The sequence below is a fragment of the Bos grunniens genome, chromosome 24 (genome assembly GCF_055505025.1).
Source record: "Bos grunniens cultivar Pamir isolate PY7600 chromosome 24, Bosgru_T2T1.0, whole genome shotgun sequence".
In the NCBI taxonomy this organism is placed as follows: Eukaryota; Metazoa; Chordata; class Mammalia; order Artiodactyla; family Bovidae; genus Bos; species Bos grunniens.
The window spans coordinates 51,954,945-51,978,156 of NC_141188.1; the positions used below are offsets into that span (position 1 = coordinate 51,954,945).

Below are 23,212 nucleotides of genomic sequence, written 5' to 3' on the forward strand. Positions count from 1 at the left end.
ATCTCAACAGAAGTGCTTCCTTACAGAACACTTTCTCTCGTATCTGTTTATCTTCTTAATGTTTATGGCAATCACTTCAAAACAAAGCAGTTGATAGCACTGTAATTTGTTTTAGTGTTGCAATCGATAACAATGGAAGCACGGCTTAATGTGGCACCCCACTCCAGGACTCTTGCCTGGAAAATCCCATGGACGGAGGAGCCTGGTGGGCTGCAGTCCATGGGATCGCTAAGAGTCGGACACGACTGAGCGACTTCACTTTCACTTTTCACTTTCCTGCATTGGAGAAGGAAACGGCAACCCACTCCAGTGTTCTTGCCTGGAGAATCCCGGGGACGGAGGAGCCTGGTGGGCTGCCGTCTATGGGGTCACACAGAGTCGGACACGACTGGAGCGACTTAGCAGCCCCAGCAGCAGAGGCCGGAGCGCTGTTTCCTGCAAGAATTATCTCAAAATAATGCCCTGAGATTGTTATTCTTTATTATCTCCGGTTTAGAAAGAGAAGGGAAGCTGGTGGCCTAGTGGTAAAGAAGCTACATGCCGATGCAGGACCGCAGGAGACACAGGTGCCATCTCTGGGTCCAGAAGATTCCCTGGAGTAGGAAATGGTAACCCAGTCCAGTATTCCTTCTTGGAGAATCCCATGGACAGAGGAGTCTGGTGGACTCCTGTCCATGGGGTCACAAAGAGTCTGACGCGACTGAACATGCATGCATTACAAAGGAGGATTAGGAAGGTTAAGTAACTTGCCCAAGATCCCAGGTTTTAAGTGGCAAAGCCTGGATTCAGATTCAGGTAGTCTAACTTAATAGCTTCAACCTCCTCTTAACCTTGTATGCTCCTTAAACATTGTTCATGTTGTAAAGCTAATTGCAGTGTTGTGCTCCTAAGTTTTGATCTTTAGTTGCCAAGCTTTCTGGATATTAAAGAAGAAACAGCCGTTTCCTTACCCCTCCCATATACACACATATTGTAGTAGTTACACAGATGCTAGGTAAATATATATTGTGTAACTACTGTAACAGTTAGGTTACATGTTACATTACACGGTTTGCAGAAGTAAAGGGAAAATAGTTTAGCAATTTTCTTCTAGTAGTGGACCTTTAAATAGTCAGCTTTGAGCGCTGCTTTGTAACCTGTATCTGATTCTTTTATGGTAGCAATAAAGACTTGAAAGTTAAGCATAGAGGGAAAAAATGCTGATATAGCTTTACCATATGTTAGAGAAAATGTTGGGCTATGCTTTTGTAGAAGTTTTGCATTTTCTTGAGAACTAAAACTTCCTCAATGGTAGTAGTTTAGTTGATAAGTCGTATTTGACTCTTGGCAACCCTATGGATTGTAGCCTGCCAGGCTCCTTGGTCCTTGGGATTTCCCAAGCAAGAATACTGGAGTGGGTTGCCGTTTCCTTCTCCAGGAGATCTTCCCAACCCAGGGATTGAACACTGGTCTCCTACATTGCAGGTGTATTCTCTACCACCTGAGCCACCAAGGAAGCCCAGTAGTTATTCTTGCTCAATGCCGCTGCTGCTACCGCTGCTGCTAAGTCGCTTCAGTTGTGTCCGACTCTGCCTACTCTGCAGCCTACCAGGCTCCTCCGCCCATGGGATTTTCCAGGCAAGAGTACTAGAGTGGGTTGCCATTGCCTTCTCTGATTCTTGCTCAATAGTACTCCTAAAAGAGAATTGCTTACAGGTCTCACTTTTATAAGGTGTTTATGTATAATGTTTTTGTCTTTCAATATATTTGTTATGAAAACACTTTAAAATTCATAAAAGAAATACCCATTTACCACTTGAGAGTATCTTTTGTAAATTAACTCTTACTATGAAGCTGTTTGTGCATAAATTGTATTTAATTTCATATAAAAAGTAAGCTATTTTAAACTGCATTACATTTTATATTAAAGTAAAATTATAATCTGTTTTGGTGAATTTCAGGCCAACTCAACAACCATATTTTAAAACATAAATAACACTAAAATGTGTAGTTGTTTACTAAGGATCAATATTGGAGAAAATTCATACTAAATATCAAAGTTACTCCACATATGATTTAATGAAATGGTAATCATTTTATTAAAAGCTAACTAATTGAAAGTAACCATTTTAATTATTATACCTGCCTATTACACCTGCCCTGATCAATATATACAAATTTTTAAAGTTATGAAGAATGTATTGATTATATTGTTTAGGATAACATTTGATATTTGCCTGGATCTGTATGCCATCCAAATTCTCATTCTTGACCTAATGATTTCAAATCATTTAAATAAATGTTAGCCATGATTATCCTCATAGCCTCATGTTTTTAAAGTTATATAGGGGTTCTTTTTTTAGACAAATTTTTATTGAAATATCGTTAATATACAAACTTTGTAGGCTCTTAAAATGGATTTCACTTTGGAAGATGATTCAGAAACAGCCTTTTAGAAGGCACCTTCTGACCTCCTTAGTTTATTACTACTGATAACAATAATACTTAAATAAATAACATAGAGCACTTAGAGGGCACTGTGATAAGCATCTTACATGGATTATGTGATTTTAATCTTAAAATGGCCCTATTTAATAGGTCCTGTTGTTTACCATCCCTGTTTGACTGCTACTCGAGGAGATTGAGACTTAACTGTGACCTAGTCAGGATCATGGAGCTAGTAGTGTCTTAGGGGCAAAGCTAGAATTTAAGTCCCGTGATTTGATCATAGAGCTTACTTTCGACCACTCTGCCGGATTGCCTGGATGTGGATCTTATTGAATGAACCAAGTGAAGTAGTCAAGCTCTTTGTGATGATGATAAAGCTTTAAGGGGTTGATGCTACCGCTGCTGTTTAGTCGCTCAGTCGTAGCTGACTCTTTGCAACCCCACGGACTGTAGCCTGCCAGGCTCCTCTGTCCATGGAGTTCTCCAGGCAAGAATACTGGAGTGGGTTGCCATTCCCTTCTCCAGAGGATCTTCCTGACCCAGGGATTGAACTTGGGTCTCCTGCACTGCAGTCAGATTCTTTACAGTCTGAGCCACCTGGGAAGCCTTGAGGACTTGATACTATATTTAAATATCATCATAACTGCACACAGCTGCTTAATAGGTTCCCTTCCCTTCCCTATTTTGTTGATGAGAAAAGTGAGACCTTCAAGTTAGGGGTTCCCAGACTTTTGGACTTCATCAGCAAGTTTAAAAAAAATAAAGTGTGTGTGTAGGTGGGCAATTGGGATCAGATGTAAGGTCCCCAACTTTTAGTTCCATCGACGTTATGGACCTTTTTTAGAACTACTACAATCTACCATCCCCATCCTTTAAAAAAAAGTTTGTTTTTTATTTTTAACCACCAAAAAGGGAGGAAGATGATAATTACGACGTGGAAACAGACAATAAATTTAGTGTCATGAAAAACTATATTGTCCTAGTTTTTCTCATTTGGTTATAGGTCAGTGAAAAATGTGTTCCAGACTGATGCCAATTCAGAGACCATTTGGGAATGCTTGGGTGACACAATGATTCCAGACTGGTAATTAGCTGAGTCCAGATTCAGACTGAATGCCGAGCTTATGCTCATTGCACCTGGTCATAAACAGGAGAGAGGGTATGCTCAATTGTGTCCACCTCTTTGCGACCGTGTGGGCTGTACCTGCCCAGTCTCCTCTGTCCATGAAATTTTCCCGGCAAGAATACTGGAGCAGGTTGCCATTTCCTACTTAAGGGGATCTTCCTGACCCGGGGTCTCCAGCCTTGTCAAGTGAATTTTTGACCACTGCACCATGACTTCTCTCCAATTGACGTCTCCATTTCATTGAACTTCTGCTTTCTACCCCTAGCTAGGCAGCTGGGGAGAGGAATCTTCAGCAGTCAGTGACCTAGCAGTTTCAGTCCCAGTTGGGTTTAGAAATACCACCCAGAGTGTGAACTCACTGCCCACCCGCCCCTCCCTGCAAGGCAAGGTGAATGACACACCAGAGGAAGAAACCACAGGCATACCTCAACATCCAGGAAACTCGAGTAGTAAGCAGCTTCATTTTCCATATTTATTCAAAATGGGAAGCCCCACCTTCTTTTGTTTCCTGTTTTTACTTAACTCATTTTTACAGTTCTTTCATCCTGTCTTATAATATGAGGAGTTCAGGTGTGCGTTTTCCCCCTTTTATCTTGTTGCCTCCAGCTGGTATTAAGCCTACTGTCTGTCTCTCTGTCTCCTTAGTCCTTGGTTCTATTTTTGGCAGAAATGGGATTTTCTCCTTAAATTGTTTTTTGACTGATGCCTACTTGTTTTAAAGACATTATTAAAGTTACTTTTATTTTTTTATTTTACTCTCTATCACTTAGTAATAAAGTAATAATTTGAGTGCTGTGACACCACTTCTATAAGTCTTTAATATTTTTCTGCATCTGTTCTCTCGTTTGATCATTACAATTATCTATGAGGTAGATTTGACAGGTAGTCTTTATTTTACAGAATAAATTCAGTATTTGATGGAAGCAAATTTATAGCCAGGAACTGAAGATAGAAGATTTTATGTCAGAATGTTGATCTTAAGTACTGAAAGGAAAAACTTGTTTCTTCCTACTCGCAGGCTCAGTTCTTTTGGCCACCAAGTGTGTTTTTTCCCCACACCTAGTTCTCCCCTTCTAGGCAGACACTGCCTGGGTGTGCTTCAGCTGAATTCTAACACTCTCTACCTGGAGATAGCTTCCAAGCCCACAAGTTAAGGACTCACTTCAGAAAGACTGCCCTCACTTCAGATGCCAGTCAAAAGTCCCAGGTTTTGACCCATGCTTCTGACCAACTGGTTGTAGATCAGGGCTTCCCACACCGCCCTCCTCAGGTTAGATAGTTTGCTCTTCTGGCTCACAGAACTCAGAGAGACACTTATTTGCAATTACTGGTGTATTATAAAGGGATACATCACAGGAACAAATGGATGGAAAAGATACATAGGTCTGGGTATTGGGGCTGGATGCAGGAGGGCATGGCACTTCTTTATCCTCTGGGCTTGTCAACCCCGGACACCTAGATGTGTTCACCAACCTGAAAGCTCATCACCTCTCCTTGTTCAAAAGTCTTTATGGATCTTCATCTGTATTGGTCCCACCCCTTTTCCCTAGGGACCTGGAGTGGTACTGCAAGGTTTCCACTCTAATAATTACTTGATCTTTCTGATGATCAGCTCTGTTGTGAGGTTATGCAGTGGGCTCATCCTAAGTGAGTTCAGTGAGTTCAGTAGCATAAACTCAGGTATGGTCAAAAGGGTCTCCCTATGAATAGCAAAAGATACTTCTGTCACTCAAAATTTCAGTGGCTTTTAGGAGCTCTGTGCCAAGAACTGGGGACCAAGACCAAATATATTTTATTATACTTGTGGTATGACAAAATGTTGCTTTTTTTTTTTCAGATAGTCTTTGATTTTAAATTAAAAAGTTTTTCAAACTCTTTTTTAGATTTGCCTACGTCACCACTAGACTACAATACTAATCCAGTCTTTTGGTACCAAAGTTTTAATTGTGATAAATAATGCTTTCTCTCCTGGAAGACCCATTGAAACATGATCAGCACTACAGTTTCAATTTCTGTCTTTTCAAAATTTATTTTGAAATACTTTGAAAGACTTGGTTGTATACATTATATTTCATTATACTTCATTAATTCTTCACTGTGTATTTTTAGAACAGGGATACCTGTAAATATGGTTATCGAACTCAGAAAGTTTTAAAGTATACAATACTTATAAAGTTATAGTAGATTTTCTAGTTATGCCAGTTATCCCCAATCATGTCTTTGATAGCATTTTTTGGGATCAGATTTTGCATTTAGGTGTCTTGTCTTTTTAGTCTTCTTTGAATTGCAGTTGTTACTTAGTGTTTTTCATGACATGAACATTTTTGAAGAAAACTCGTCTGTTATTTTATGGTATGTCTCTCGTGATTTTTTAAATTACTGTTATTGAAATATATTTAACATAAAACACTGTGAAAGTTTAAGAGGTACAACATTAATCTGATACATTTATATATTGTAATTATTGCCATTGTACTGATAATTAGCACCTCTGCATGTTATATAATTATAATTTATCTTCAGTTATTGGAATAATTAAGCTCTAGACTCCTTGCGAGTTTGATTGTAATACAGTATTGTCGCCTGTGTTCACCAGGCATTAGATCTCTTGGACTTCTCTCTTACGACTCTTGTTGGAAGAGTCCGACGTTTGTACCTTTAAACAACATCTGTCCTGTCCCTTACCCTCATTCCCATCTCTCATGATTCTCGATCATTTAGATTGCTTGATTCTGCAGCCATATTTAGATACCACATTTATATAAAATATCCAGAATAGGCAAACTCAACACAGAAGGCAGATTGGTGGTTGCAGGCACTGGGGTAGTGGGGTACACCACTTAATGGGTGTGGTGTTTCCTTCTGGGATGATAAAAATGTTTAGAAACTAGATAGAGGTGGTTGTGCAACATTATGGATTTTCTAAATCCCTCTGAATTGTTCATTTTACGTTATGTGAATTTCTGTTCCATAAAAATTAACTTAAAATCCTAATGTAGATGATTTTGCTGCACCCCCATATACAGCCTGGATTTCTCCTCAAGTAGAAATTCCATTAAAAGCTGTTGCGTGGAGGTTTCCCTGGTGGCTGGCTCAGTGAGAATCTGCCTGCCAATGCAAGAGACACAGGTCTGATCCCTGGTCTGGGAAGATCCCACATGCCGCAGGGCAGCTCAGCCCATGTGCCACAACTATTGAGCCTGTGCTGTAGAGCCCAGGAGCCGAAAGTGCTGAAGCTCGAACCGTCTAGAGCCTGTGCTTTGCAACAGGAGAAACCGCCGCAGAGAGAAGGAAGCCCGTGCATTGCAACAGGAAGGTAGCCCCTGCCCACCGTAACCAGAGAAAAGTCTGCGCAGCAATGAAAACCAGCACAGCCAAATAAATAAAATCATGTTAAAAAGCTGTTGTATGATAATTACGATGGTTTGTGATGATTAAAGACATGAGCATTGTAAATTGATTTTTAATGGAAGAATTGATACACAGAAGAATCCATTATATATTCTCATCAGTAAATATTTAAGATTTAATATGTAGTTTTCCATTTTGAAAAATTCCCATAATGTTTGTGATGAATGTGAAAGGACAAAAACATGTTTTCTAGCCAATTTGCATGATTTTAAAATAGTAATAGCTTTTCTACAAACAACGTTTTAGTACATTGAATGTAAATATTGACTTTATTAGTACCTTAAAACTTGAAGTCTAGATTAAGAATCAGATAGTTTCTCTTCCTCTGAATGTATGTATTCCAGGCTTTTTTCTGTTATAAGTCTCCCACACAATGTTTACATTGAACCTCAGTTCAATCGCTGAGTCATGTCCGACTCTTTGCGACCCCATGAATCGCAGCACGCCAGGCCTCCCTGTCCACCAACTCCCCGAGCTCACCCAAACTCATGTCCGTCGAGTCGGTAATGCCATCCAGCATCTCATCCTCCGTCGTCCCCTTCTCCTCCTGCCCTCAATCTTTCTCAGCATCAGGGTTTTTTCCAATGAGTCAACTCTTCGCATGAGGTGGCCAAAGTACTGGAGTTTCAGCTTCAGCATCAGTCCTTCCAATGATCATCCAGGACTGATCTCCTTTAGGATGGACTGGTTGGATCTCCTTGCAGTCCAAGGGACTCTCAAGAGTCTTCTCCAACACCACAGTTCAAAAGCATCAATTCTTCAGCGCTCAGCTTTCTTCACAGTCCAGCTCTCACATCCATACATGACCACTGGAAAAACCATAGCCTTGACTAGACGAACCTTTGTTGGCAAAGTAATGTCTCTGCTTTTTAATATGCTGTCTAGGTTGGTCATAACTTTCCTTCCAAGGAGTAAGTGTCTTTTAATTTCATGGCTGCAGTCACCATCTGCAGTGATTTTGGAGCCCCCAAAAATAAAGTCTGACTGTTTCCACTGTTTCCCCATCTATTTCCCATGAAGTGATGGGGCCAGATGCCATGATCTTAATTTTCTGAATGTTGAGCTTTAAGCCAACTTCTTCACTCTCCTCTTTCACTTTCATCAAGAGGCTTTTTAGTTCTTCTTCACTTTCTGCCATAAGGGTGGTGTCATCTGCATATCTGAGGTTATTTCTCCCAGCAATCTTGATTCCAGCTTGTGCTTCTTCCAGCCCAGCGTTTCTCATGATGTACTCTGCATATAAGTTAAATAAGCAGAGTGACAATGTACAGCCTTGACATACTCCTTTCCCAATTTGGAACCAGTCTGTTGTTCCATGTCCAGTTCTAGCTGTTGCTTCCTGACCTGCATACAAATTTCTCAAGAGGCAGGTCAATGGTCTGGTATTCCCATCTCTTTCAGAATTTTCCACAGTTTATTGTGATCCACACAGTCAAAGGCTTTGGCATAGTCAATAAAGCAGAAATAGATGTTTTTCTGGAACTCTCTTGCTTTTTCCATGATCCAGCAGATGTTGGCAATTTGATCTCTGGTTCCTCTTCCTTTTCTAAAACCAGCTTGAACATCTGGAAGTTCACGGTTCACATATTGCTGAAGCCTGGCTTGGAGAATTTTGAGCATTACTTTATTAGCATGTGAGATGAGTGCAATTGTGCAGTAGTTTGAGCATTCTTTGGCATTGCCTTTCTTTGGGATTGGAATGAAAACTGACCTTTTCCAGTCCTGTGGCCACTGCTGAGTTTTCCAAATTTGCTGGCATATTGAGTGCAGCACTTTCACAGCATCATCTTTCAGGATTTGAAATAGCTCAACTGGAATGCCATCACCTCCACTAGCTTTGTTTATAGTGATGATTTCTAAGGCCCACTTGACTTCACATTCCAAGATACCTGGCTCTAGGTGAGTGATCACATCATCGTGATTATCTGGGTCATGAAGATCTTTTTTGTACAGTTCTTCTGTGTATTCTTGCCACCTCTTCTTAGTCTCTATGCTTCTATTAGGTCCTTACTATTTCTGTGCTGCATTGTGCCCATCTTTGCATGAAATGTTCCCTTGATATCTCTAATTTTCTTGAAGAGATCTCTAGTCTTTCCCATTCTATTGTTTTCCTCTATTTCTTTGCATTGATTGCTGAGGAAGGCTTTCTTATCTCTCCTTGCTATTCTTTGGAACTCTGCATTCAAATGCTTATATCTTTCCTTTTCTCCTTTGCTTTTTGCTTCTCTTCACAGCTATTTGTAAGGCCTCCCCAGATAGCCATTTTGCTTTTTTGCATTTCTTTTCCATGGGGATGGTCTTGATCCCTGAACTTAACATTCGCTGTTTAGATGTTTCATACCCTGCCACACTTGTGTGAATTACAGAAAGGGTAAGTATTTGGCTAACTGTAGTAGGTAATGTGTAAACAGTAGCAATGATTATTGTCATCGAAGGACTTGAACTGTTGTCAGAAAAAATAAATCTTTGCCTTCACACTGTTGCTTACTCTTTTATAATCCCTTCTATCTATAGAAACACAAATGTACTTTGAAAACCTTTTCATTTGTGGAAAGTGAAGCTTTCTAAATCTGCTTTTGAAAACTTGTCCCTGATATACCTACAGTTCTATAATAGGTTTCTCATTATCTTTATTTGCTTTGTTTTTCCCAGGTGAGAAAAAAGATGCTGTCCAGGTTTAAAATAGTCGCCACTCCTTGTTCTCTGGCATGCCGCCATTTGCACACAAAAGAGAAAGGCAAGCCACTTATGCTGAACCCAAGAACAAACAAGGTTAGTAACATTAACACTATCATACATTTTCTCTCTTCCTGGTAAAGGTTTGATATATTTTAGATAGATACAGTATGAAAGATTTGTATTGTGTGGCTTTATACTAAAACTATTCGAAAGTGGGTTGTTTTTTTTTTTCTTGCATGAACTTTTCTCTTTTCAGCGTTGCTTTATACCTTCTAAATTTCACCATCTCAATTTCTACCATCCAGAAAGAGTTGACTTTATTTCCTAGTTCTAGCTTAAAAAAAAAAAAAATCCAAGAATAGCAGATAGGTCAAGAGTTTTGGCCAGATGCAGTATATTTAGATTGACTTCATTTAGTCATTTTATTGCTTTTATAAATAAATGAATAAATGTTCTATAATTTCCTAATCCCTGATGGATCATTCATTCTCACTGTACTTGGACGGAAAGAAATAGAAGAGGCCTTTTCTTTTCCCCCTAGTATGCTTACCTGCACAATGAAGAGTCTAGTTAAGGGATTTTTATCAATATTGTGTCTGAAGGAAGATAACTCAAGATCAGCTAAAGTGGGTGCACTTCTGTGTAAATCAGGAGGGCATTGTTGTGTCCACGAGCAGAAGACAGGTTTGTGAAACAAGTGGTGATGGAAGACAGAAAAGAGTAGAAGGGCAGGTGAGAGGAAGGTTGTTTCTGCTTTCAGGGCATCCGTTTTAGACTATGTCACGTTCACTTACTAACTCCAGGCCAGCAATTTAAGAATTTTATCAACTTTTATTATAAATGCTCAATACGTAAAATTATTTCTTTAATAACCATTTTGATTTCTCCTGCGCATTATAAATAATGGTTTTGAGTGTCCCTTAAATCTAGGGACAGATTTAAGGTAGGAGATAGGCAGTAAAACCTTGTGTGGCCAACTCATTTATCTTTAGCAATAGGATAAGCATTTTTAAATGAACTGTGTAGCTTATTAAATGAACTACACAGTTCATTTAAAACTACATAAAAACTCAGGGTTTTAACCCCTTTACATTTCCCAGTCTTAGATAAAATCTTATAAAGAGGAACATGACACACAAAGAATGTAGTGATTTGACTTTTTTTTTTTTTTCATTCTAAAGGTTCAACAGTTTTATAAGGTCTTTTCCAGAGAACTAACTTTTGGTTTAATTTTTAATTTTTCAGTTTTTTTTTTCTGTTTTCTATTTATTTTCACTCTAATGTTTATTATTTCCTTCCTTTTTGCTTCAGGTTTAGTTTGTTCTCCTCCCCCGCCACCCAGTTTCTTAAAGTAAAAGATTAAATAATTGATTTGAGATCATTCTGCTTCTTTCCGCTACATCTACAGCTACAAATTTCCCTCTTAAAATTATTTTCACTGTATCCTATAAGGTTTGGTGTGTGTGTTTTAATTCATCTTAAGGTATATTCTAATTTGCCTGTGCTTTCTTCTCTGCCCACTTGCTTTTTATAGGACTGTATTAAGATTCCCCAAATATCTGTTTATTTTTATTTATTTTTTTCCCTTTATTTTTAATTTCTAATCTTGTTACACTGTGGTTGGAGATCATACTTCGGAAGACTTAAAACCTTTTAAATTTATTGAGACTTGTTGTATGGCCTGACAAAGGGTCTGTCTATCTGTACAAGGAGAACATTCCTTGTGCAGATGAAAAGAATGTATATCCTGCTTCTGATGAAGGAGCATCTGCTGGGTCTAGTTGGTTTATGGTGCTCTTCAAGTCTTCTTTTTCCTTGTTGATTTTCTGTCTAGTTGTCTTCTCCATTATTGAAACTGAGATACTGACATTTTCAGCTTGTTGAATTATCTTTCTCCCTAATTCTGTCAGTTTTGCTTCATGTATTTGGCCCTCTTTTGTTATCTTACAAGTATGTTTATATACTTAATGGAGTGTATCTTCTTAACTGGAGTGACCCTTTCAGCAAAAGGTCCTCCTCTAGTAATGTTTGTTTCAAAGTCTGTCTTCTCTGTTACTAACGTACCTCTTCCAGCTCTGTTTTGGTTACTGTTGGCATCCTGAATCTTTTTCCATTCTTTTACTTTACACCTATTTGTATCTTTGAATCAACATGTGTCTCTTGTAGTCAGCATGTAATTGGATCATGTTATTTTATCAGTTCTGCCAGCCCTTTTAATTTTAGAATTTCATCCATCTACATTAATATAATGTCTAGTAGGGTATGATTTATGTCTGCTATTTTGCTATTTGTTTTAAAAGTCTTATGTGGTTTCTGTTCCTTGTGTTAAATGTTTTCCATTATACTATTTAAATTCCCTTGTCTTTTACTGCCTATTTCTGAGTTCTTTTCTCAGTGGTTTGCCCTGGGGACTACAGTTACTGTCTTTATCACAGTCTAGTTCAGTTTGATACTAGTTTAATTAAATAGTTCACCAGAACTTTGCTCCTGTAGAGGTCTATCTCCTTTTGTGCTGCTTTTTTGTACAAATTATATTTTATACATTGCATAACCATCAACACAGATGTATAGTTATTATCTTACATAATTGTCTTTTAAATTGAGTAAGAGGCAGAAACCTACAAAAAATATATTTGCACTGTTTTTTATATTATGCAGTCATCTCACCCATGTTCTTTATTTCTTTGCATGGATTTGAGTTACTGTCTTGTGTCTTCCATTTAGGCCTGAAGGATCCCCTTCAGTATTTCTTGTGAGACAGGTCTGTTAACAATGGATTCTCTGTTTTTATTTATCTGGGAATGTCTTAATTTCTTCATTTTTGAAAGATAGTTTGTAGAATTAAGAAGTTCTTGGTTGACAGTTGATTTTTCCTTCAGCACCACCTATGGCTTCCGTGGTTTCTGATACCTTAGCTGTTACTCTTTTTCAGAATCCCCTGTATGTGATGAGTCACTTCTCTTTGCTTTCAGATTTCTCCTTTTGTCTCTGGCTTTTGACAGTTTGAATAGGATGTGTCTGGGGTAGAGCTCTTTGTGTTTTTCTTGATTGGAGCTATTGGGCTTCTTGAATGTGTGGATTAATGCTTTTCATAAAATTTGGGAAGTTTTTGCCCATTATTTTTTCAATTATTTTTTATCCTTTTCTCTCCTCACCTCTGGTACTCCTGTTATGTATATGTTGGCACTCTTGATGGTATCTTTCAGGTCTGTTCATATTTATTCCATATTTTTCCTTTCTCAGACTGGATTATCTCAGTTGACCCATGTTTAATGATTTTTTTTCTTCTACCACTCAAATCTGCTTATTGAACCTCTTTAATGAAATTTTTATTTCAGTTGTATACCAATTTGAGAATTTATTTGGTCCCTTTTTATAGCTTCTCTGCTTATCAATATTTTCTGGTTAGTGGGAGGTTATTCTCATCCTTCCCATAGTTTGTTAGACAATGGCGTTTTTTAGTTTTTTTGATGTATTTAGAGTAACTAACTTTTTTCTTTTTTTATTGAAGTATAATTGATTTACAGTGTTTCAGGTGTATAGCAAAGTAATTCATGTTATGCACACATATATATACTTTTCCAAACTCTTTTTCCTTATAGTTCCCTGTGCTATACAGTATGTCCTTGTTGTTTATCTACTTTATATATAGTAGTGTGTTAATTCCAACTTATTTATCTGGGAAACAACTAGATAAAAACTAGAACTAATTAAAAATCTTTGTCTAGTAAGTACAATATTTGGACTTCCTTGGGGGCAATTTCAATTAACTGCCCTTTTTTCTTATATACGAGTCAGACTTCGTGTGTTTTTTGTTTGTTTGCCTTTATGATTTTTTGTTGAATAGTCATTCCTCCCAGGGTTTGTAGTGTTGCTGTTGTCTATTTAGTATCATTTCTGAATTCTTTCTTCTTGTTATATTTGCCTACTGCAATCTCTGCTTTGTTAACTTAGTAATCAGGGAATGATTAAGCAGAAACTTAAATACCTGGAACCATTCTTTGCCAAGGAGCTCTGTGTATCTGTGGGGGTGTGCCTTTAATTTTCTTTCTTGCATTCTCAGTTGTGTCCGACCCTCTGCGACCGCATGGACTGTAGCCTTCCAGGCTTCTCTGTCTGTAGGACTTTATTAAGGCAAGGGGAGGGTACCCCAAGGAGACTCTTCCAGGGGATTTTCCCGACCCAGGGATGAAACCAGTGTCTCTTGCATCTCCTGCATTGGCAGATAGATTCTTTACCACTTGAGCGACCTAGGAAGCCTGGGGCGTGCCTTTAGTACTCAGCTAAGCAGTTTACAGGGCTTCCTAGGTGGCGCTGGTGGTAAAGAACTCACCTGCCAATGCAGGAAACAACCAGGTTTGATCCCTGGATTGGGAGGATCCCCTGGAGGAGGGCATGGCAACCCACTCCAGTATTCTTGCCTGGAGAATCCTATGGACAGAGGAGCCTGGTGGGCTACAGTCCATGGGGTCACAAAGAGTTGGATACCACTGAGGTGACTTCTCTGAACTGTGGTGTTGGAGAAAACTCTTGAGAGTCCCTTGGACTGCAAGGAGATCCAACCAGTCCATTCTAAAGGAGATGAGCCCTGGGTGTTCTTTGGAAGAAATGATGTTAAAGCTGAAACTCCAGTAGTTTGGCCACTTCATGCAAAGAGTTGACTCATTGGAAAAGACTCTGATGCTGGGAGGGATTGGGGGCAGGAGGAAAAGGGGACAACAGAGGATGAGATGGCTGGATGGCATCACCGACTTGATGGACATGAGTTTGAGTGAACTCCGGGAGATGGTGACGGACAGGGAGGCCTGGCGTGCTGCAATTCATGGGGTCACAAAGAGTCTGACACGACTGAGTGACTGAACTGAACCGAACTGAACTGAGGTGACTTAGCACAGCACAGAAGCAGTTTACAACTATGTGTCAGCCTTCACTTCCTGTTTACACAGAGCCTCAAGGCTAGCCAGAGGTGGCTCAAGTCTTTCCTGGACATGCTTACAGCTATGCATATGACCCTCTAGGTTCTTAAGAATATGTCTCAGCTTTTCAAAGATCCCCCTGAACTTTTCAGTTTTCCTTTTCTGTTTTTTGGTTAACCTGTTGTTTGCCCCATATGTTATCTACTGCCTTGGGGAGATGCTGCGTTAAATAATTACCTCTGATTGTTTACAACAAACTGTTCTGGGGGCTGGGGGAGAAGGCTATTCACACTGCCCAAGCTGCAAGTCAGGTCAAATAAAGACAGCCTTGTAGATAGGGTCTTCAGGTCTAACAATGACAGTTACCTGGATACTGGGCTTTAGAAGAATCTCTGACCCTTCCTGCCTTTCTCCAATGACAGCCAAGCTCTAATTTTCAAAGTGACTGCTTCACAGTGTTTGCTTTTTCAAGGTTACTGTGGAGCTGGGGAGGGGAGAATAGAAAGAAGGAAAGTTAAAATGCCATGAAGCTTTCTGTTCTTACTGAAATTCAGCAGTTTTTCTTGAATAAATGATCTCCAATTGCTGAAACCTTTGGTTAGTTTCCGGAATTCTGAACTTTTGGCCAGGGTTCTTGTTGCTTTTATGAAGGAAAATATTTTTTTAGAAGTCACTGACATCTCTTTGATAACAAAAAATTTAACCCATAGCTGAATACCAGAAATTGAAAAAGTTTATTACATAGGTTAATTTGTCTTAAGTATCATTTCTTCTTCCCTCTTCCCTCTGTTCAACCTCATTCCTGTCTAGTCATGGTAACCTCTTAGTTTGGTTTGTATTCTTTCAAACTGTCTGTTGCTTTCATTTTTAATATGTGTGTGCATCTGTATATAACATGTAGTTTATGGGGATTTTCTAAACATAAAATAGGGAGTTTGTTTTGATTTTCAAGTTAACTTTTTTTCCTAACTGTGTATCTGGCAGGTCTTTCCACTATACACTTAACAACATATACAGATATGTTTATCTGTATGGAAGTGTCATAGGTTCGTAATTCTTCCATAATTGATGGACTTTTAGTTTGAAATAGACAGGAGAACTAGAAACAGTGCTACAACTAATCTCTTCGTATGTACCTCTTTGTTTATGAATATTTCTCTAGAATAACTAGGTAGAAGTAGAATTGCTATATGTGCATTCAAGATAGGGAAGCAATCTCAGTGTCCATCAACAGATGAATGGATGAAGAAGATACACACACACACACACACACACACACACACACACACACACACACAATGGGATAGCACACAGCCGTCAGAAAAGAATGAAATTCTGCCATTTGCAACAGTATGGATTGACCTAGAGTATTATGCTTAGTGAAGTAAGTCAAAGACAAATGCTGTATGATAATCACTTATGTGTGGAATCTAAACAATAAAACAAGTAAATGGATGTAACAAAACAGACTCACAGATATTGAGGACAAATTAGTGGTTACCAGTAAGGAGAGGCAAAGGGAGAGGGACAAGGTAGGGATAGAGAATTAAGAGATACAACTACTTTGTATACAATAAATAAGCTACAAGGATATATTGTACAGCTCAGGGAAATATAGTCATTGTTTTATAATAATTTTAAATGGAGTTTAAAGAAATTGAATCACTATGTTGTATACTGGAAACTAACATATTGTAAGTCAATTATACTTCAGTTAAAAAAATAAAATATATGCATTAAAAAAAAAATCTAAGAATACTTTAAAATTGGCTTTCAAAAAGCCTAGAGCAATTTATATTCCCAGCAGTGGTATGAGAGTAATTCTTTTACTATATTCTTACCAGTACTAGATATGATCAATCTTACAAATTTTTGAAAGTCGGGGCCAAAATGTTATCTGGCTGATCTTTTTATGTTTAAATTACATTTGGTAGGTTACATTACATTTGTTACCCCTGTAATTAATAATTTTTAATTCTTTTATTTTTTTCCTTTTTAGGGGATGGCGTTCACATTACAGGAAAGACAAATGCTTGGTCTTCAAGGACTTCTACCTCCCAAAATAGAGACACAAGATATTCAAGCCTTACGGTTCCATAGAAACTTGAAAAAGTTGAATGGCCCTTTGGAAAAGTGAGAGTTGATTAGACGTTTAGTTTTTTTTTTTAATTGATGTTTTGATCAAAAAAATTGGGAGTACTATTATGATGGCATGAGAAATAAGTCTCATAATGAAACTTGTATTTTAGTTGATTTATTTTATAATGATTATATTTCCTTCACTTCAGTGAATAATTCCCTTATTTTCACTGTAGTAAAATTCAGCAGGAATCAGTTTTTTATAGTTAAAATCACAGAGCTTTAAGGTTTGAATTGAATGGTAGAAGCAGAGACACCCATTCTGTTCAGCTTTTATTGATCACCTACTTTGTGTGCTGTTGCTAGCCACTGAGGATATAAAATGAGTAATAGACAGGGTGGCCATATAATATATCATCCAATCCAGGACACTTTGGGGAGTGAAAAAGAGGTAAATGAAACTGTCCCAGGCAAACTGGAATGTATGGCCACCCTGGTAACTCACAGCCTGCCTTCTAGGAGCTCATCCATACGGAGTTATGCTATGACCATCATTGTAGCTGTACTGCAGTGTGCAGGACAGCGAGGAAGAGGGACGTGCAGAGTACATTCTGAAAGCATGAAGACGGATGCCTTCTGCAGCCTGGGAAAGCACTTCCTGGAGGAAGTGATGCTTTAGTTGAATTTGAAACAGTATGTTACAGGGAGCAGGCAAAATGAGAAAGAAGGGCAGGGTATTTTGGGTAAAGGGATCAGTCTGACTATAGGACTAAAATATTCATTTGGTTTGTAAAGCATAGGGGATTATTGGATATTGGTGACAAGTGAGACTGGTTTCTTTGACATTATGGGGCATAATGTCAAATGAGTGAGTGAGTGAGAGTAATGAGTGAGAGACTACACACATATACATACATACACACATGTGTGTGCTGTGCTTAGTCACTCAGTCATGTCCAATTCTTTGTGTGACCCCATGGACTGTATCCCACCAGGCTCCTCTGTTCATAGGATTATCTAGGCAGGAATCCTGGAGTGGGTAGCCATTCCTTCTCCAGAGGAACCTTCCCAACCCCAGTCTCCTACATTGCTGGAATCGTTACTGTCCGAGCCACCGGGAAAGCGCATATACGTACGTACGTACATATGTACGTGTGTGTGTATAGTCTCTCACTCATCACAGAGGGGAAAGAAAGTCAAAAAGTGGTGTGAAGATCACAGAAGGAGTAGGGTGTTATGGGACCTGAAAATCAGAAAATCTAAAATGTATGTATGTGTGGTGGGGGATGGGAATGACCGAAAAAGACAGCAGAGAGTGCGCCACCTCCGCTGCATTTGGAGAGCATGAGTAGAGAGGACTCTGCCTGAGTAGAGGGTGTTCCAGGCAGCAGGTGCGTCGTCGTGTGCTGCAGTGCCAAGGTGAGAGTTCTGGTGCGTTTGAGAAACTGAAGCAAGTTCAGTACAAAGACGAGGCTGGAAAGTAGTCAGGGAAATCTACTTAACTATTTTAAGAGCTTACGGCTAATAAAACTGGTGTTTGAAAGCCATTCAAGGAGAAGAGAACTGATCAGAGGTATGTTTTTAAGAGAATAGATTGGAGCAGGGGAAGTTGTTTGTATAAAGACTTGTTAGAAAGGGAGGAAACAACTGTGTGAAAGGTATTTAGCAGATAGTCTCTGTAGGACCTGTGGATTTATTAGGTTGGGATTGGGGAGGGTGGGAGAGGAAGAATTCAGGAATGGACTCCAGATGGATTCCCATTTGATCAGATGGTAGCAGGAGGAGGAACAAAAGAGAGGAAAAAACGAGTCTATTTTATATTTAATTCAAGGTGATAATTGATTTTTCAGCCCAACATCTCCCTATTTTCTAAACTTTATTCTTTAAAAGCTGTTATTTATAGTTTTATATGAATTAACCATTGCCTCCTTCATGCTGCTTCTGTGCACTATAATAGACTTAAAATGCTTCTAAGTTTCCTGGATTATAAACTCCACGAGAACAGGGGCACTTCTTACATCTCTGGAGTTTACGATAGTGCCTGGCACATATTTAGTATTTAGTGAATATTTGAATGAATGCCACTTTATTTTGTTTTCTTGTTTACATGTCAATCACCTTGAAGATTAGCTCCTTAAGGGTGAGGTGGTGGTTTAGTTGCTCAGTCGTGGCCGACTCTGCGATCCCTTAGACTGTAGCCCACCAGGCTCCTCTGTCCCTGGGATTCTCCAGGCAGGAATACTGGAGTGGGTTGCCATATCCTTCTCAAGGGGAATCTTCCCAACCCAGGGATTGAACCCAGGTCTCCTGCATTGCAGTCAGATTCTTTACCGGCTAAATTACGAGGGAAGCCCCTAAGGGTGGGGGCCTCATGGTAATTTTTGCATTTCCAGTGCCTGGTTCAGAGCCTGACTCACAGGGCTCAGTAAAGGTTAGCTGTTGCTTCTGATTCTTTTCATCATCATCATCTACCATTTAAGTGCATTTTTATTTTTTAATCCTGGATATTACATAAGGATATATAGGGTTTTGTTTTCCAGGGGGAGGGGATCCTCAATTGTACATGTTTAAATTTCATTTCAAAGGCTAAAATCTTTAATGCTGTCTGATGTAGACATTATTTACTGTGCTCAATTTCAGATACATCTATATAATGGGAATACAAGAAAGAAATGAGAAATTGTTTTACAGAATACTGCAAGATGATATTGAAACTCTAATGCCAATTGTGTATACACCAACAGTTGGCCTGGCCTGCTCCCAGTATGGACACATCTTTAGAAGACCTAAGTAAGGCTTATTTTTAAAATATTTTTGCAAATTAACTATTATATAGGAAAAAAATCAGCACCGATTACATTTCTATTTTTTGTGTTGCAGTCTTATCCAACCACAGTTCCCTTCCTTAAAAACTTTTCCCTTCCACAAAAACTTAATTTGGACAGAAAGGGATTCATAAAAATCTAATATGTCATATTCTTCATTTTGTGGAAATAGCATCATTCATTCCTAACCTTCTTTAAGTTTTGATTGTTAGAGAAATTGTGCATTTTTGTACCGAAAAAATAAGTATTCTCCATTTTGGTAGCATATTCTGCAGAATAATCATAAAACTTTTTGACAATCTGGCTGACTAAGAGAGTAAATCTCATTTTTTATCAGTTTTATTTCTATTGCTTGTTGATTTTTATGATCTTACACAAATTTTAATTTCACATAGTTCAAGCACTTCCAAATATTTTAAGTGGAAAGGATGCTGGGGTGAGCGTTGGCTCAAGCCTTTGAGTAAGTAAGTTACTTTATCCCTCTGAATCCATTTATCATAAAATAGGGATTTCAGTACCTTTAAAAGAGCTGCTGAGAAGGTCAGATGAGGAAACTGATGTGACAGTTCTTTATAAACTTTTAAGTGTTGTGTAAGTGCTATTTTTACTTAATTTGAGTTTTCTTGTCTTGTTCCTCTAACCTGTAGTCATTTCCCACCATCCTTATATCTTTCCAATGTCCTGCTTACATACTGATACAAATGTAGAAATTCAAACACCGTGTGACAGCATTTGTCCTCAGTCTCCTCTCCTCTAGTCTGGTGGCTCTCAAACTTTAACATGCATATGGAAACATCTGTGGGACTTACTTAGTGTTGATCCTTGCCAACTTTTCCTCTCCTTCCTATTCCCAAGATTCTGATGAAACAGAGAAAGGTCTGGAGGTCCGGATTGTAATGAACACCGTCGGTGATGGTGTTACAGGTATTCCCCGGAAGACACTTTTGAAAACACTGTCTGTTCTGTGCTATCAGTTAATGTGTCTAAACATTTCTGTGGTATGGCCCAGCTCTTGAGCTCTTTTATCGTTTCATTTTCTCTTAGAGTAGTAGTATTTCTCAGTTCAGATAAAGGGAAGATAAAGGGAAAACAAAAGGATCCTGATGCCCTGCTCCCCTCCACCATACACACAGAGGTTCTGATTCCTTTAGTGTAGAGTTGGGCCCAGGTACTACTGTTTCATTAAAGCTCCTGGTGTGATTTGTTGTGCACCAGAATTAAGAACTCACATGAAACATAAAGAGCTTTTGGATGAGGGCAGATACTATGTATCATTTATGCAGTGACAGTGGGTTTTTTTTTTTTACATAGGAGATGGTCGGTGAGTCTTGGTTGGTTAACTCCAGGCCAGTTAAATCAGAATCTCTGGGGTAGAACCCTGGAATTTTTAAAAAGCTCATCAGATGATTCTACTGTACTAGGTAGCTATGGTTGAGAAACTGTTTAAACTGCTTTGAGCTAGGATAGTAATGCCAGAGTTAAGATGTCAATGAGAAGAAAGGATAAACAAGATCCTACTGTATGGCCAAGGGGACTATATTTAGTGTTCTGTGATAAGCCATAATGGAAAAGAATATCAAAAAGAATGTGTGTGTGTGTGTGTGTATATATAAAACTGAATCACTGATGTACAGCAGAAATTAACACAACATTGTGAATCAGCTATACTTCAATAAAAAAAATTTTTTTAAAGATATCAATGAGAAAGTTAAATATAAGAACCTATTGGCCCTCATTTCTACTTGCCCTGTTGTCCAGAACCTATGTTTCTTTCTCTCTCTTTCCCTTCTCTCTTCCTTTTTTGAAACCTGGATTGATTATCTCAATTGGATAACAATATACTGTATTTAGAATAACTTTTTCCTTTTTCCTAATGCTGCAAGGATGTATTTTTTATTTGAGATTACTGTAGTTTTCTTCTCTCCCTTCCTGCTTCTTCAGATTTCAAACTCCAGTGACTTTTAACAGTAGTTTACTTAGTGGTTTCATGTTCTGTTGCATTGATGGGATGTCTTTATATTGATTTTTGGAGGTATTTTATGGAGGTATATTGAGTTTATTTGAGCAGGAGATATGGATACATTTCTTCTTGGGTAAAATGATTGTATCATTTAATAAGAATCTTTGTTGCAGCTACTGTGTGAACAATGCAATTACAGCTTCAAGTAGCTGAAAATATTTGAAAATAAACCAGTGTTACTTAGATCTGCTTGGAAACTACACTGTGTCTTGATGTTTTTATTAAAATATCTAAATATTCCAATTATGAACAAAAACTTAGAAAAAAACCAAAAACTGTCATGAAATGCAAAGGTGTTTTTGTTCTGTTGCAGGGGATTATTTATTTCAATCTCAGACAGAGGTCATGTTAGATCAATTGTGGATAACTGGCCAGAAAATCATGTTAAGGTACTAATAGCACAACCTTCCTTTCACAATGTTTTTTCTTCCTATGTAAGTTACCTCTCAATTTCCAAGAACAGTTTTTTTCATTGTTGCTCTGTTTTACTTTATACTTACATACATGCAGATTTAGTGCTCTGAGAAAATCATGATCGTCTTTACAAAAGGGGATGGTATAGAGTTTGCCGTGGGAAAGCAATTGCAGTAAGGTGAGCCTGCTCACTTCAGTACCACTGGTACCTCCTGCCTTCAATTAATATTGTTCTAGGTAAAGAAAATACATTAAAATGCCCTAAAAACTTCTATTCTGGTGGGTGATGAGGAGGATTCATTATGTCTTTTTTCTTATAAATCCAAGGTAGATTTAGATTCTTAATCAATCTGGCTGTCTTTCACAAAACAAAAACTAAGGACTTATTTAAGATCTTTTTGTAGGCTTTTGTGTTTATTATAGGCAGTAATCTTGCTTGCCTTTGTTGCGTGTCTTCCTCACCAAAATAATCTTTGAATTATCATTTGTTCAAAGAGCCTAGAAAAAATTCAGTCAGATCATTAAGTTCATAGTATCATCTTAAAACTTTGTAGGTATATTTTTTATTTTACATTTTTTTCACCATTGCTGAGATTTTTCTTGTTTGGCTTCAGTTGTTGTTTGGAGTAGCATGTGATTTCTAAACTCCAGATGGCAACACACTCCAGTATTTTTGCCTGGAGAATCCCATGGACAGAGAAGCCTAGTGGGCTACAGTCCATAGAGTCGCAAAGAGTCGGACACGACTGAGGACTTCACTTATTTTTCTCTTAGGATTAATCCTTATCAGCAGTTTGTTCCTCCCTGCCCTGTTTAGTCATTTGAACATATTTAAGTTGATCCTCTAGTCAGGGGGCTTCCCTGGTAATTCAGACAATAAAGAATCTGCTTGCAATGCAGGATGTCCAGGTTCTTTCCTGGAGAAGGAAATGGCAAACCACTCCAGATTCTTGCCTGGAGAATTCCAAGGACAGAGGAGCCTGGTGGGCTATAGTCCATGGGGTCACATGGACACAACTGAGCGACTAACATTTAACACTTTCTAGTCAGAAGCATTCTACTCCTAAACCAGAGACAAAGAAATCAAATCTAGTTAATTCTCCTTTTTACATCTAGAGTCTAGAAATCCTCGAATTTTAAATATTCTTGGGTGGTTTATTTTAAAAGTTAGTTAAGAAACAATTTTATTTTTTAAAGTGAGTGAAAATATGTGAAGAAAATATTTTTTTAATTTCTTTTTTATTTAATAGCTTTTCTGAGATATGATGCACAGACAATGCAATTCACCAGCTTAAAATGTAAATTCAGTAATTTG

At 38.3% G+C, this 23,212-nt stretch overlaps 1 protein-coding gene across 5 annotated transcripts in view; it reads left to right on the forward strand.

The window, feature by feature from the left end:
• The window catches only part of ME2 (malic enzyme 2), a 57,425-nt gene that overhangs the window by 937 nt on the left and 33,276 nt on the right, over positions 1-23,212 (forward strand). For 2 of the 5 annotated variants that reach the window (XR_015154084.1, XM_086373518.1), the window contains exons 2-6: positions 1,465-1,617; positions 9,617-9,736; positions 16,559-16,692; positions 19,279-19,428; positions 21,797-21,872. Coding sequence is in view for 2 of the 5 variants with exons in the window: in XM_086373518.1 (XP_086229644.1) it covers positions 1,519-1,617; positions 9,617-9,736; positions 16,559-16,692; positions 19,279-19,428; positions 21,797-21,872 (579 nt within the window). In the remaining 3 variants the exon portion in view is untranslated. The remainder of the gene's footprint in view (positions 1-1,464; positions 1,618-9,616; positions 9,737-16,558; positions 16,693-19,278; positions 19,429-21,796; positions 21,873-23,212) is intronic. The other 3 variants (XR_015154086.1, XM_086373519.1, XM_086373520.1) reach the window with 2 other exon arrangements.